At 49.4% G+C, this 12,663-nt stretch overlaps 3 protein-coding genes across 8 annotated transcripts in view; 2 read left to right on the top strand and 1 right to left on the bottom strand.

Annotated features, from left to right (window-relative positions):
* Nucleotides 1-444: 444 nt before the first annotated feature.
* On the top strand, nt 445-7,985 carry LMLN2 (leishmanolysin like peptidase 2). Its single transcript, XM_036842029.1, is given in 20 exon segments — nt 445-554; nt 2,767-2,787; nt 2,789-3,021; nt 3,146-3,239; nt 3,331-3,382; nt 3,588-3,755; nt 4,445-4,567; nt 4,771-4,855; nt 4,998-5,066; nt 5,069-5,127; nt 5,203-5,362; nt 5,547-5,619; nt 5,688-5,784; nt 5,890-6,055; nt 6,058-6,161; nt 6,534-6,637; nt 6,639-6,684; nt 6,687-6,774; nt 6,947-7,127; nt 7,775-7,985. Coding segments are annotated over 20 exon segments (2,244 nt in total).
* A 177-nt stretch (nt 7,986-8,162) lies between these two features.
* On the bottom strand, nt 8,163-11,266 carry C2H14orf119 (chromosome 2 C14orf119 homolog). 4 transcript variants are annotated; one of them, XM_036841432.1, is made up of 2 exons: nt 11,195-11,266; nt 8,163-9,320 (listed from the first exon to the last, which is right to left on the bottom strand). In XM_036841432.1, the coding sequence occupies exon 2, from the start codon at nt 9,317-9,319 to the stop codon at nt 8,891-8,893; it is 429 nt and encodes a 142-aa protein (XP_036697327.1). In that variant the 5' UTR covers nt 9,320; nt 11,195-11,266; the 3' UTR covers nt 8,163-8,890. The 4 variants fall into 4 exon arrangements, with proteins under 4 accessions (XP_036697327.1, XP_036697328.1, XP_036697326.1 ...); XM_036841433.1 differs by lacking the exon at nt 11,195-11,266 and adding an exon at nt 10,733-10,946; XM_036841431.1 differs by lacking the exon at nt 11,195-11,266 and adding an exon at nt 10,344-10,723.
* Nucleotides 11,019-12,663, top strand: part of ACIN1 (apoptotic chromatin condensation inducer 1) — a 32,327-nt gene continuing 30,682 nt past the window's right edge. Inside the window, exon 1 of one of the 3 annotated variants that reach the window (XM_036841427.1) lies at nt 11,019-11,379. In XM_036841427.1, the coding sequence (XP_036697322.1) occupies nt 11,068-11,379 (312 nt within the window). In that variant the 5' untranslated portion in view covers nt 11,019-11,067. The remainder of the gene's footprint in view (nt 11,380-12,663) is intronic. The other 2 variants (XM_036841426.1, XM_036841428.1) reach the window with 2 other exon arrangements.

The following is a 12,663-nucleotide window of genomic DNA, read 5'->3' as shown; positions in this document are numbered from 1 at the left end:
TGGTTAAGAATCCACCTCCCAAAGCAGGGGACACGGGATCGAGCCCTGGTCCAGGAAGATCCCACATGCCGCGGAGCAACTAAGCCCGTGCGCCACAACTACTGAGCCCACGTGCTGCAACTACTGAAGCCCGCGTGCCTAGAGCCTGTGCTCCGCAACAAGAGAAGCCACAGCAATGAGAAGCCCACGCACCGCAAGGAAGAGTAGCCCCCGCTCGCCGCAACTAGAGAAAGCCCACTCGCAGCAACGAAGACCCAACACAAGCAAAAATTAAATAAATAAATAAATTTATTTGTTTTAAAAAATGTCAGGAGAATGTAATAAGTGCTACTTCAAAGATGTGAAAGAAATGCTCTCGGAGAACAGAGGATATGCAAACTCTGCCTGAGGGGAGTAAAGAAAAGTCTCAACAGGCAGATAAACCTCTCAGCTGGATCTCGAAAGATGAGGAAGGATTTGCCTGGCAAAGGCAGGAAAGAGGTATTCCAGCCAAAGGAACACGAGGTGTTTCTTGTGCTGCTTCTGCTAGAAGGTCTGAAGTTCTGCAAGCTGGTGTGAGGTTAGGATGAACCCCTACCCCGGCAGGGGCACGCCCTATCCCAGTAAGGCCACAAGGGGGCAGCGAAACATTAAGAGAGGTGAAGGATGGGGCCCAGAAAACCTCAAGCCAGCCTCACAGACCTCCAATCCCTTGGGCAAGCCCTGACCGGGAGGGTTTTCCCCAGACTGGGCCGGCCCAGCCAGGAAAAAAAAAAAAGGCTCTGACACTTGGAGAAAAAGACTGGGTTTGTCTTAGAAAAAGAATAAAAGTCCTCTTAGTATGTCCTCTAACACATGTTGGTAAGAGCAGAATAATTCCTCGCTGAGTTGAAAGTGTCTGTGGAATACATCCTCTTGACTTAGTATTTACCATGGTCTAGACACTGTTCTTGGCACTTTACAAATCTTCACTTTCTCATAACAACCCTATCAGGTTAAGTACGGTCACCCGCCTTTTGCAAGTGGGAACACTGAGGCATTGGGCGCAAGTTACACTGATACAAAGTAGCAGAGTTGGTTTGGCTCCAGAGTTTGGAGGCCTCCCTTGCAAGGGGTAGTTCCAGCCACAGCCCTAGTGTGTAAAAGCGTAAGACCCAGCCCTCCCAAAGCCCCCCGCCCCCTGGAAGTCAGCAGTCCTCTAAACTCTAGTCCTTGTGCATTACTAACGAGCTCTGTTCCCTTACGTCACTTCACCCCCGACCTGCATCTTCAAAAGCTAAAGAATGGGGTTAAGCTCTGTTCCTTCACCCACAAACTGGTGAGTAGGTCCTCTGGGCTGTGCTGAGTGCCGTGGATACAAAGATGGGTGGGAAACAGGCTTGAGGGACTGTGGGATGTGGAGGGGGAGCCTCGGAGCTACAGTTACAGCAGAGGATGACAAGCTTTCTGTTAGGAGGCAGAGGAGAGGCCCCTCCCGCCTCTGGCCGGTGTGGAATTTGGGCAGCAGGTGTTAAGAAAGGCTTCCCAGAGTAATTACAGGGAAGGTAGGAATTAGCCAGACAGGCAGGGAAGGAGGGTATCCAGGCAGGGGAAACAGGATGTGAAAGCACAGCATGAGCAGAGAAAACAAAGGGAGTTCTAAGAGCTCGATCAGAACATCTTTGAAGATCTTCTATTAATGTCAATTTTCAGAGTTTACTTCTCCTCCTGACGTGCCTATAAGCGGCTTCTGTGAAGCCTCACAGAATGAACTAACGCAGGAGCCTCTCATAGGAGGTGTTAGCCAACGCACACGTGTTTAAATGGTGAGCGCCTAAGTGCCCTACACAGGTGGAAGAGATGCTTAAAAGCCTTGCAGTTTAGGGCTTCCCTGGTGGCGCAGTGGTTGAGAGTCTGCCTGCCAATGCAGGGGACACGGGTTCGAGTCCTGGTCTGGGAAGATCCCACATGCCGCGGAGCAACTAGGCCCGTGAGCCACAACTGCTGAGCCTGCGCGTCTGGAGCCTGTGCTCCGCAACAAGAGAGGCCGCGATAGTGAGAGACCTGCGCACCGCAATGAAAAGTGGCCCCCGCTTGCCGCAACTAGAGGAAGCCCTCGCACAGAAACGAAGACCCAACACAGCCAAATAAATAAATAATTAATTAATTAATTAATTAAAGGTGCTAATAATTTAAAAAAAAAAAAAAAGCCTTGCAGTTTAGAGTTCACCCAGTTCTGACATGGGGGCTAGTGGAGTGCAAAAGCCTTGTTTGTCCACCTCCAATGAGATAGGCAGGCATCTGTGAAGCAAAGAATGCCCCCCCACAACACACACACCATTATGTTAACACCAGGTTTTTAGTTCTGAGAAGGTTCCAAGGTTGTCCACTCAGAATGGCAGAAGAATTAGGCTGAGATGGAAGAGGGATAGGAGAGTTCCTTCATGGATGAGGCAGGCTTCTCTTTGGAAAGGTCAGTTGAGGCCTCAGGAGTGAATACTGCCCCGCTCCAGCTCTCTACTTCTGGCACCCCAGGGAGGAGAGCTGGGGGGCTGCAGCTTTGGCCCTTGTAGTTCACATCGGACCTCTTGGCAGGAACTATAGATTTACTCAACAACACTCAAATATTGACAGAATAACGCAAGCATGGTGGAGGAGATTTGGAGAGAGATGGTCAAGAGAGGAAAGCCAGGAATAAGTAAGGCGGGGACAAAGGGAGCAAAAGGCTGGATCCAGGGCAGCCTATGGAAATATGTTTGCGAGACGTTGCTGCTGCCGCTGCTTCCCCTGGGGGGCTGCCACAAGCAGGTGTCTACATGACAAGACACAGATGTTTGAGCTTTCTCAGGCCCCCTTTCTCCCAACTTCCCCCAAATTTCCGCTCTTCCTCCCTCACCCTCCCTGGCTCCCAGGATCCTCCACCCCTCCGAATCCAAACCTGCCATATCGGAGATCCTGTACCAGAGGGAGCTTGGGGTCCTGAGGGAGGCAGGGTGAGAGGGGGATCCCAAGCCCTGGCGGCAGGGAGAGAGGCTGCTTAGCGGCTCCAGGGTGTCCTAGCAGGTGAGTGGGAGAGCAGAGGGCTCGGGAGGACTGAGGGGCAGAGAGAGCTAGTGCAGCAAGACCACACAGAAAAGAAACTGACGTCTAGGATGTTGAAGTGAAACTGATCTCTCATCTTGTTAAGCCCCTCCAAGGCAAGGACCCCTGCTTCTGCGTCGAGACCCTGCACAGTACTGCCATGCTGCCTGGGGAGACCCAGACACCCCAAACTACCACAGGTGAGTTCATGTCATTGAGAGTGTATACAATACCTCTTCAGGGATACCCAGAATTGTCTCCAGCTCACCTACAGGTATTCATTCTTGCCAGGTGCAGCCTCTTGAAACCAGGATACCAAGGACAGAGTTGCTTGGGGGCCAAGGTGAGAATGACTTAGCAGATTTGGGGATCTGAAGATCTCTAGCTTGCCTAGATCTCTACAAGACCACCAGCATCAGAATGACTTAATGTGCTTCTTAACAGTGCAGATCCCTGAGCCCCCTCTCCCCCTGACAATTTATTAAATCAGAGACTGGAGGAGGGGAGCAGGGGAGAAGACTCCCTATACTAACCGTCCACTAAGCCAGATGCGACATTTCACTCACTGTCACATCCCTGATGCCCATCTCCGTGGTTATGCCTTGTGGCCAGAGCAGGAACCCTCACAGCTGATCCAGCCAGGTGGGTCTGGTGTCCAAAACACTGATTTTCTCCTGTATGTGTGGGTTGCCCACACTTCCAAGTGCCACCAAGAGGTGAGATTCAAATCAAATCCCTTTGCCCGGCTCTGCTTCTCAATCTTAAATGTCATGGGAAAGGGTAGGGAGCATACAAGCAGTTTTTATTAAATTGGACTTCCCTGGTGGCGCAGTGGTTAAGAATCCGCCTGCCAACGCAGGGGACACGGATTCGATCCCTGGTCTGGGAAGATCCCACATGCCGCGGAGCAACTCAGCCCGTGCGTCACAACTACTGAGCCTGCGCTCTAGAGCCCGCGAGCCACAACTACTGAGCCCATGCGCCACAACTACTGAAGCCCGCGCGCCCTAGAGCCCTTGCTCTGCAACAAGAGAAGCCACCGCAATGAGAAGCCCGCGCGCCGGGACGAAGAGTAGCCCCCGCTCACCGCAACTAGAGAAAGCCTGCGCAGCAACGAAAACCCAATGCAGCCAAAAATAAATAAAGTTAAATAAATAAAAGATTTAAAAATAGATAAATAAAATCCCACAAGCCGCGTGGCACAGCCCCCCCCCCACCAAAATAATTGTGCTTCTTTGGGGTAACTTGGGGCATGCTGATGAAGTTTGGTTGGGGGCTGAAAAACCTCCAAGCCATCCCTTGGTACCACCCCTGCCAAGTTTCCTGGGCCTCCATTTTCAGGAAGACTTCTGCGTTACCCCAGTCCCCTCCTTTCCGCCCTCACCTTGTCCTGGCCCATCCACAGCCCTCTATCGTAGCCTACGCTGCCTGCTGCCAGCTGGACTCAGAAGACAGGCCCCTTGCTGGTACGATTGTCTTCTGTGCCCATCTCACCAGCCCCAGCCTCAGCTACAGTGACATGGTCATGGTGACTGCTGCATGATGAATAGGAAAAAGCAAACAGGTTGGGGAGGGAGCACAGGTCACTCAGCTTCCCATGAAGTGGAAGGACCTCCTCAGGGTGGAATAGAAGGTGCCTCAAGCTCTAAGAAGAGCTGATTGGGCAGAGGGGCGAGAGAGTGCAGTCCGTCCTGCTGCGGTCCCCTTCACTCTGCAGTCATTTCTCCTCAGGCCACACTCCACGAACTGCTCCATGCCCTGGGTTTCTCTGGACAGCTCTTCGAGAAGTGGAGGGATTGCCCTTCAGGACCCAGCGGTAGATGAGAGGAATGAGGGCAATGTCTCCTCAGAGCATCAACCAGAGGGAACCACTGCTCTCTCACCAACTTCTTCCTTTCAACTCTTCCTCACCCTTCTGAGGTCTCCCTCTCCTCAGATGCCTTCTTCCCTTTCTATACTCAGCGAGAACTGTTCTACAAGTCAACAAGTGACAAGGCGAGATGAGTGGGGACAGCTGCTTCTCACCACAGCCTGGCCAAACACTTGGGACTGCTAGGGGTTTCACTGGGCGCTCCCTTGGAAGAAGAGGTGAGGATGAGAACACCTTGGGGTGATGGAAGGAAGAGGGAACGGTCAGGTGGCACCAGCTATCTCCTCCCAAAGGGCCCTTTGTCTTCACACTGGGAGGCCTGACTACTCCAGAACTGTATAATGACTGCTACCTACGATGGTGCCCAGCGCACTCGGCTTGACCCGATCACTCTTGCTGCCTTCAAAGACTCAGGCTGGTACCAGGTCAACCACAGCACTGCAGAGGAGCTGTGTGGGGCTGGGGTGAGAAATAAGAGAGAATTGCAGAGGGCACTCATGACCCGAGTCAGCTTGGGGTCAGTGAGAGAGGTTGGAAGGGATTATCTGCTGCTAAAGTGTAATTGAAGCTGTGAGCATGGCTGGCCCTGACGGGTCTGGGGGCTTCATTTCTTCTGAGGGCTCTTCTATCTCTTAAGCAGGGTCTGGCCTGGAATTTGGCCTGGTGACCACCTGTGGGAATGGCACCTCAGACTTCTTCTGTACTGGCAGGTGTGTGTGCTGAGGGGCTGCACAGCAGTCAGTGATCCTACTGTCACTCTACCATCCCCCACACGCAGCGGACTGGGCTGGCACTACCTGCACCTGGACAAGGGAAGCTGCTCCTCAGACCTCACGCTGGAAGGCTGATGCAGGTATAAGCTCTTGGCCAATGGGGTGGGTAGACTAGAGAATGGGGAATGAAACCGAGTGGGGCTGGAGAGGAGTCTCCTTCTAAGGCATCTGGACAAACACTCTTCTACCTTCTGCCCTGCCCTTCAGAGTGAATGCTGGAGGAAGGAAAATGGATTCCCACCTGGGGCGGAAAATCCCCATGGGGAGATCTACCATCCCCATAGTTGTTGCTTCCTTGCCAACCTCACTTCACAGCTGCTTCCTGGGGACAAGATCAGGCATCCCTCTCAGATCCCACACCTCAAGGAAGCAAACCCCCTGGCCACTGCTACTTACCTCAGTGCACAGAGAGGGGAGTGTACAAGGTGCAGGTGGAGGGATCACCCTGGGTCCCATGCCTTCCAGGAAAGGCTGTTCAGGTGGGTATCAGAAGTGGAATAGCTGTAGCACACTGGCAAAAATTTGGAAGTGCTCTTATGGTAGTACCATCCAATGTGTTTTGATGTTCATTTTTTATTATTGGAGTATGGTTGATTTACAATATGATATTAGTTTCAGGTGTACAACATAGTGATTCAATATTTTTATAGATTATACTCCATTTAAAGTTATTATAAAATATTGGCTCTATACCTTGTGCTGTACAATATATCCCTGTAGCTTCTTTATTGATGTTCATTTATTTTTTACTGAGTCCATGAATCTGATTTAGAATGTATATTTTCCTTAGAAGGAGGGCTTGAGCAGGTGACTGAGGCTATAACTATACCCTGCTACATACTTCCTTGCAGATACCTGGGAACAATGGCCATCTCTTCTGTCCCCGGGGTTGGCTGTGTTAGACAAATGAAGGTACCGATGCTATCAATATTACTTGCCTACCTGTAAGTCTTTCAACCTGACCTATTATTTCAGCTGTCTTTAGGATTAGCTGGCCCCCCCACCCCCCAGGCCACTCCCTGGGGAAGGAAGAGGGCGAAGAGCTAACTGAAGCAGTTCTACAAGGCTCTGGTGAGCACTGGCGGGTAAATCAATGGTTCAGGCTAAGGATTTATACAGTGGGCCAAGGAGAATGTTCAAGTCCTTAACTTGATAACCCTCCTCTAAAGACCTTCTGTTCATCCCAGTCCCAAGCCTGCACCTGTTTCATGAGATATACTCTTCCAGGGACTATACTTCCATTAAGAGATCCAAACGTGCATTTGGTGCTATTTCCACAGTCTCTTGATTACCACCAGTCTGGTCTTCACTGTGCATATGTGGAAATCCCCTGGCTGCCAAGGGCCTTCAGTTGGTATGCTGCACAGGGCCCTGACCCTGACCCTCCGGAAGAAACCTCTAGAAGTATATTATGGAGGAGCCACCTTTACCATAGAATACAGCAAGTAAGTAAGATAACATTCCAAGGAGTTTTCTTTCAAATTCCTGGAATCCAGATATTTGAAATTATATTAAGCACTCATTCATACATACACTGTCCTATACAGAGTTAATATTTCAGAAAACAAGGATCCCTAACATGGTGCCTATCACCATGGGACACCTCTCTCCCCAGCAATAATAGAGTTCACCTATCTCTAGGACATAGGGCGCTCCTAGTCCCCTTCTTTTCTTTTTAATGATTTTTTTTTTTCTTTTTGGCCGCACCGTGCAGCCTGCGAGATCTTAGTTCCCTGACCATGGATCTAACCTGGGACCCCTGTAGTGGAAGCACAGAATCCTAACCATTGGACGGCCAGGGAATTCTCTTTCTTAAGCACTACCCAGGCAACTTGCCTAAACACTATAGTCTTAACTCTTCCCCTAAGCCATTTCCCTCACTGCCAAGTTAGACCTCCTTCCAACAATTTAAGTTGCTGGCAGTCTTGGATCTTGGTCTTCTTCCTTTCAGGTTCTATATCCCCTTATTGATTTCCCGTTCAGCTTACTGTTTGGATGATGAATGAGTTATAGGTACTAAAATAAAGGTAGGGCACTTCACCTCCTAGGCCTAGGCATTATTCCAGGCCAAATATTACCCTTACATCCCTAGGTTTCTAGTTACCTCAGACCATAATCCTTCCATGACCCACCTCGGTCTGTCCATGGGACTCTGCCTAATGTCGCTTATCCTGGTGGTTGCACTGGGAACCATGGCTTATCAGAAACGAGCTACTCTTCAGGTGGGACCTTCTGCCCCTTACCATTCACTAGAGCCCCAAGGCGCAACAGGGGGCCCAGTTGGAGGAATGAGGGAGGAGTGATGTTACCCACAGCATGACACAGGTTAGGGCAGAGATGATTTCTTAGGAGAAACTGGATGGAAAGTCGATCTATTGTCTATACTTAAGTTCTACTTTTCTCAGAATGCCTCCTTCTCTGTGTATCAACATTACACTAGCCTTGCAATGAAAAAAAGGTAGAGACTTATGGTTCTGAAAATTTGTTCTTTATTTTGATACAAAAAATAAACCCTTCAACCTGTAAAGAATGTCACTTGTTTTCATATTATTGTAAAGCAAACTTATAGAATAGGAACATCTGATACCAGCTCCAAGGATGTCACATATACTTTAGAAAAAAGTCATTGCTACTTGGATTCAAACAAACATCACTGTGGAGGAAGGAGCAGCTAATTATCTCCATCTCCTGATTTTTCCATAATTTTACTAAATCATCACTAGGAAAGCTAGTAGTTGGGATATCACATAATTATGCCAGAATTTGGTAACAGTGGTGAAAGCAGCCATCTGAATCCAGCTAAATTATAAAAACATGACCTTTTATTGTCCTTCTCTCTTGTTTCTGGAGTACAAGGGCTCTACTTTATACCCCTATGGGCCAGCAGTAGGCTTGAGTTATAATGTGTAGATTCCTTTCGGTTATAGTTGTAAAAGAAGTCTTTAAATTCTTGAGGGTTTGACATCTCTTGGAAAGAAGTAAGCTAGGAGAAAGACTGCTGACCTGGATTTGCTTAGATGGAAAACATTCACACTAGGAGTCCAGCTGATCGGCTGTTGAAATCACCAGGCCTGTACTGGTCAGCGAGTTCAGTCAGCTGATCGGGACACCATCCCCAGGCCTTTAAGTGATACATTTGAAGCTCTCATGGTAAAGTTGTGGCCTCGGCTCCATTAGCTCTGGTTATCTTCTTTGATTTTAAGGCCTATCAGTCTTTACCAGCGGTAGCAGCCACTGCTTGGTAAAACTTTGCCACGAAGTCTGGCTCACTGACCTCCAGCTGCCTGACAAATTCATTGCGCTCCTGCTCAGCCCAACCTCGAAACCACTGATCCCAAAGACGTAGCTGGCACTCAAAGATACAAGGTGGTCGGTTTGCTCCAGACACGCTAAGCTGCTCCAGACTTTCCAGCAGTGGCTGCAATTTTCCCGGTACTGCCTTAGCTACCAGGTCCTGTAGGAAACGTTCACGCTGAGGACCTGACCAGCTGGCAAACCAGTGAAGAATACACTTCATCTCCTGGGAAGTGATGTAAGACATTGGGGGAGGGGAAGAGTTAGAAATATTGTCTGGTACCGAGGGTAAGGGAGAAGGGAAGGATAGCGGCATCGAAGAGGAAGATGATCCCAGTGGCATCCTGAAACATAAGAGCACTGTTATATACTCTCTGGATAGAGCAACCAAACTACAGCTTCCCAACAACACAGAATCTTATCACACTCAATCAACGTCTACAAAGAAAATTACTTTTCACCAATTTGGTTTACAGAAAAACAACAGGGTCCTTTATTTAGGTTATTATCCAACTTAGACAAGGTACTCAAGAATAACCTCATTTCATTATTTGCCCACCTTCCTCTCTCGTTTTCAAACCCATTACCCTTCCCAACCACTGCCTCCCTCCATCATTCTTATAAACAATCCAAAAATAACCAAAGCATTCCTTGTTCATTCTTTGCCGCCTAATTCTATGTTCCAGATTCAGTAAAGAAAAAAAACCAACGATTAATATTGGTCCAACACATCTTCCCTAACATGAAAAAAAGGTACACATTTTTTAATTTACCAAGCAGCTGGTCAGGGCCTAGATGCTAATTATTCCAGAGCTATCAACAGAAGGAAAAAAAAGAAAGGGAAAACATCATATATGACGAAAGAGCCTTCTCCGCAATGTGCGTGTAGCCTCTGAAATATGCCAAGAACTTCATAACTCCATTATTTTCTTATATTTCCTGTAGAGCACCAGGAAAAATTAAAGAGCATAGTTAGTGAAGGCGCCTTGTCCAAACTAAGATAACAAAGTAAGAAAAACAGAAGTCAAGTGTTTATTCAGTAATGAAAAAACAGTCTAGTTGGTTTGTTGGCTTAGGGAATCTAACAACTTATACTGTTGTAGCTGTGTGACAATTCATGCCTCAACAATTTTCCTTCATGTTTAATATAATACCTATTGATGACTTGCCATTGCTTCGCATCACTAATGCAACTGGAAGGTCAGCCAACTTGAATAGTTTTCAAATCCCACAATTTGAATCTCTAACAAGGAAAACAAACTACTTGTTTACGATCTATTTTACTGTTTGTGTTTCTTCTGCTCTAAGTTGGAGTATCTGTAGTGACAAAGAAAGGAACCCCGAAGCAATTAACATCAGTTCAGTACCAAAACGGTCCAGCCGAGGTTGCCTTTTCACAGTGGCCCTACGAGAAGCAATTCCGCCTAAAGGAATTTTATTCTCTCACTCGGGGAAAGGGCTAACTTATCCCGAGTCTTGCGACATGGCTTCCACGGCAAGCTCAAGTTCAATTATCACGAATTAGTTCACAGGCTGGGTCGAAACACACGGTGCTGCCACTTGCCACTCTGGAGGCTACGGAGCCTGGCATTCCGTGGTCCCAAAGAGCAACGTAGCCTTAGATGGGAGTGGCGGGGATTCGGAGGATGGGAGGCGGCAGCTGTTTCCGTAGGGGAGCGGGAGGCTTGCCCTACTAAGGGTAGCCCGTAAACACCGAGTCTGACCCGGCCCAGGGAGGTACTTCTACCCGGCTTACCTCCCCTTTCCTCTCACAGGGCACCCGGAGACCGTCACAAGAGTGTTTAGACTCCAACTATCGCCGCCGCTTCCAGGTTTCCTGAAAACCCTAAGGAGGGCCAGCCGGGAAGCCCACGCACTTCCGGTCCCGGACCAGCCCCAAACACCCAAGCGCCACAGCGTCTCAGCCTTAGGTCCGGAGATAGCCGAATAATTCCGATTATGGTTATGCCAGAGTCGAGAGCTTCCGAACAGATTCGATTCAAAGCGTCGGTAGACGAAGACAACCGAGCTCTGAAAGCAGGATGAGGGAGGGGGAGCGACTAGGAGGATGGAAAGAACCAATTGGTGCCGATGTGGAGACGGAAACACCCGAGCATTTCCGGAGGAACCCGGGGAGTTCTGAGTGGTAATCGAGGGGTTGACTATGGAAGTGGGCGGGGCCAACTCGGTACGTTCGAAGGGCGTTGGCGGAAATTACCGAAGATGCCCGAAGCCGTCGGGACGGACCCGAGTACCTCACGCAAGATGGCGGAGCTGGAGGAGGTGACTCTGGACGGGAAGCCTCTTCAGGCGCTGCGGGTGACCGACCTGAAGGCCGCACTGGAGCAGCGAGGCCTAGCCAAGAGCGGGCAGAAGAGTGCCCTGGTCAAGCGGCTCAAAGGGGTGAGGAGACGGCGTTGCCGGGGTGTCGGATCGGAGCGGACCCGGTAGAGCCGAGTCTCTGCCGCGGCGCAGGCGCAGTGTCCGAGCTCGGCGCGAGCTCGCTCAGGCCGCCAGCGCCAGCCTCCGGATCCGCGCGCACGGTGGTTGGGGAGGCTCGCGCTGGAGTGGAAATAGCGCCGGTTCCCGCCTTAACGGTAGCGGCGCGAGCCCAAAATGGGAGGGTGCGCGCTACTCTCCCGGAGTGTCTTAAGCTCCTTCCTCCTCCCCCACCCCCTCCTTGTTTGTGTCTGTGGTTTCGGCGCATGCGCTGCAGAAGGAGTTAAATCCCACTACAACCACCGGCGTTGCTGGCCTGAGGGGGGCGAGATGGGCTAGGTCGGAGTTAGGTGTATAGTTGGGCAGAGGGGATGAGGGGTTGGTATCGGTATCACAAAGAATAGAATTGGGGTAGGGCAAAAATGTCTGCTTGATTAGATTAGGAGGTGAGATGAAGAGAAACCTTGATCGGAAGGGACTTGGTTAGGGAGGGGTGTATAATTTATAGGGCGTCCAGAAGCAATTCGGGTGGATAAGAGTTTGGTGAATATTGATGAGAGAGGTGAGGCGGGCTAGTATATGTTGGGGTTTTGAATCGGTTTGAGTAGATTAGGGTGGGATTGTCAAAGGTAGATAGATGGATTGGTGTGTATAGGTTTGGTGTAAGCGGAGGGAAGGTGAGGATTTCTTGGTTTTAATTAGGGTTAGTTAGGATACGTGAAGAGTAGTACAGATTCGGGCCGGGTTGGCTCAAGGGTTAAGTTGGCAAACCGTTGCTTACACTGAAGCTGACAGACTGAAGCTGACAGTTCCGTGTGTGGAGGGATTGGATCAGAACACAGTTTATGGAGTCTGTGGTCATTTTGTTCTGTAGCCTCCTCTGAAATTTTTATAAATTTGGTAAATCTAGGTGCCACTCTTTTGGAAACGATACAAGTTCACTCAAGTAGATCTAGTCCTGGGTAACTGACCAAGGAATTCAGTCAGGCCCAAACCATGTTAGTTTCATGTATTTGAACCTGGTTTGAATATTTGAAGTGAAGGACCAGATTTAGAAGGGACACTAGTCAGAAGTGCAGAAGATAATAGGGATTGTAGTACTGGTTCTGTCACTGTCACTGATTTTATTGCATAGCCAGATTTTCCCAGTATGCCTGCATTTTACATCTGTACATTTGGGAGCAGTAACCATGGCTACCTTTAAGGGTCTTCTGAAGACGAACGAGGACGGCATTAGTAAAGGGCTTT

The sequence above is a fragment of the Balaenoptera musculus genome, chromosome 2, assembly GCF_009873245.2.
Source record: "Balaenoptera musculus isolate JJ_BM4_2016_0621 chromosome 2, mBalMus1.pri.v3, whole genome shotgun sequence".
In the NCBI taxonomy this organism is placed as follows: domain Eukaryota; kingdom Metazoa; phylum Chordata; class Mammalia; order Artiodactyla; family Balaenopteridae; genus Balaenoptera; species Balaenoptera musculus.
The sequence above is the reverse complement of the archived record's forward strand: the minus strand, read 5'-3'. Positions and strand labels throughout refer to the sequence as shown.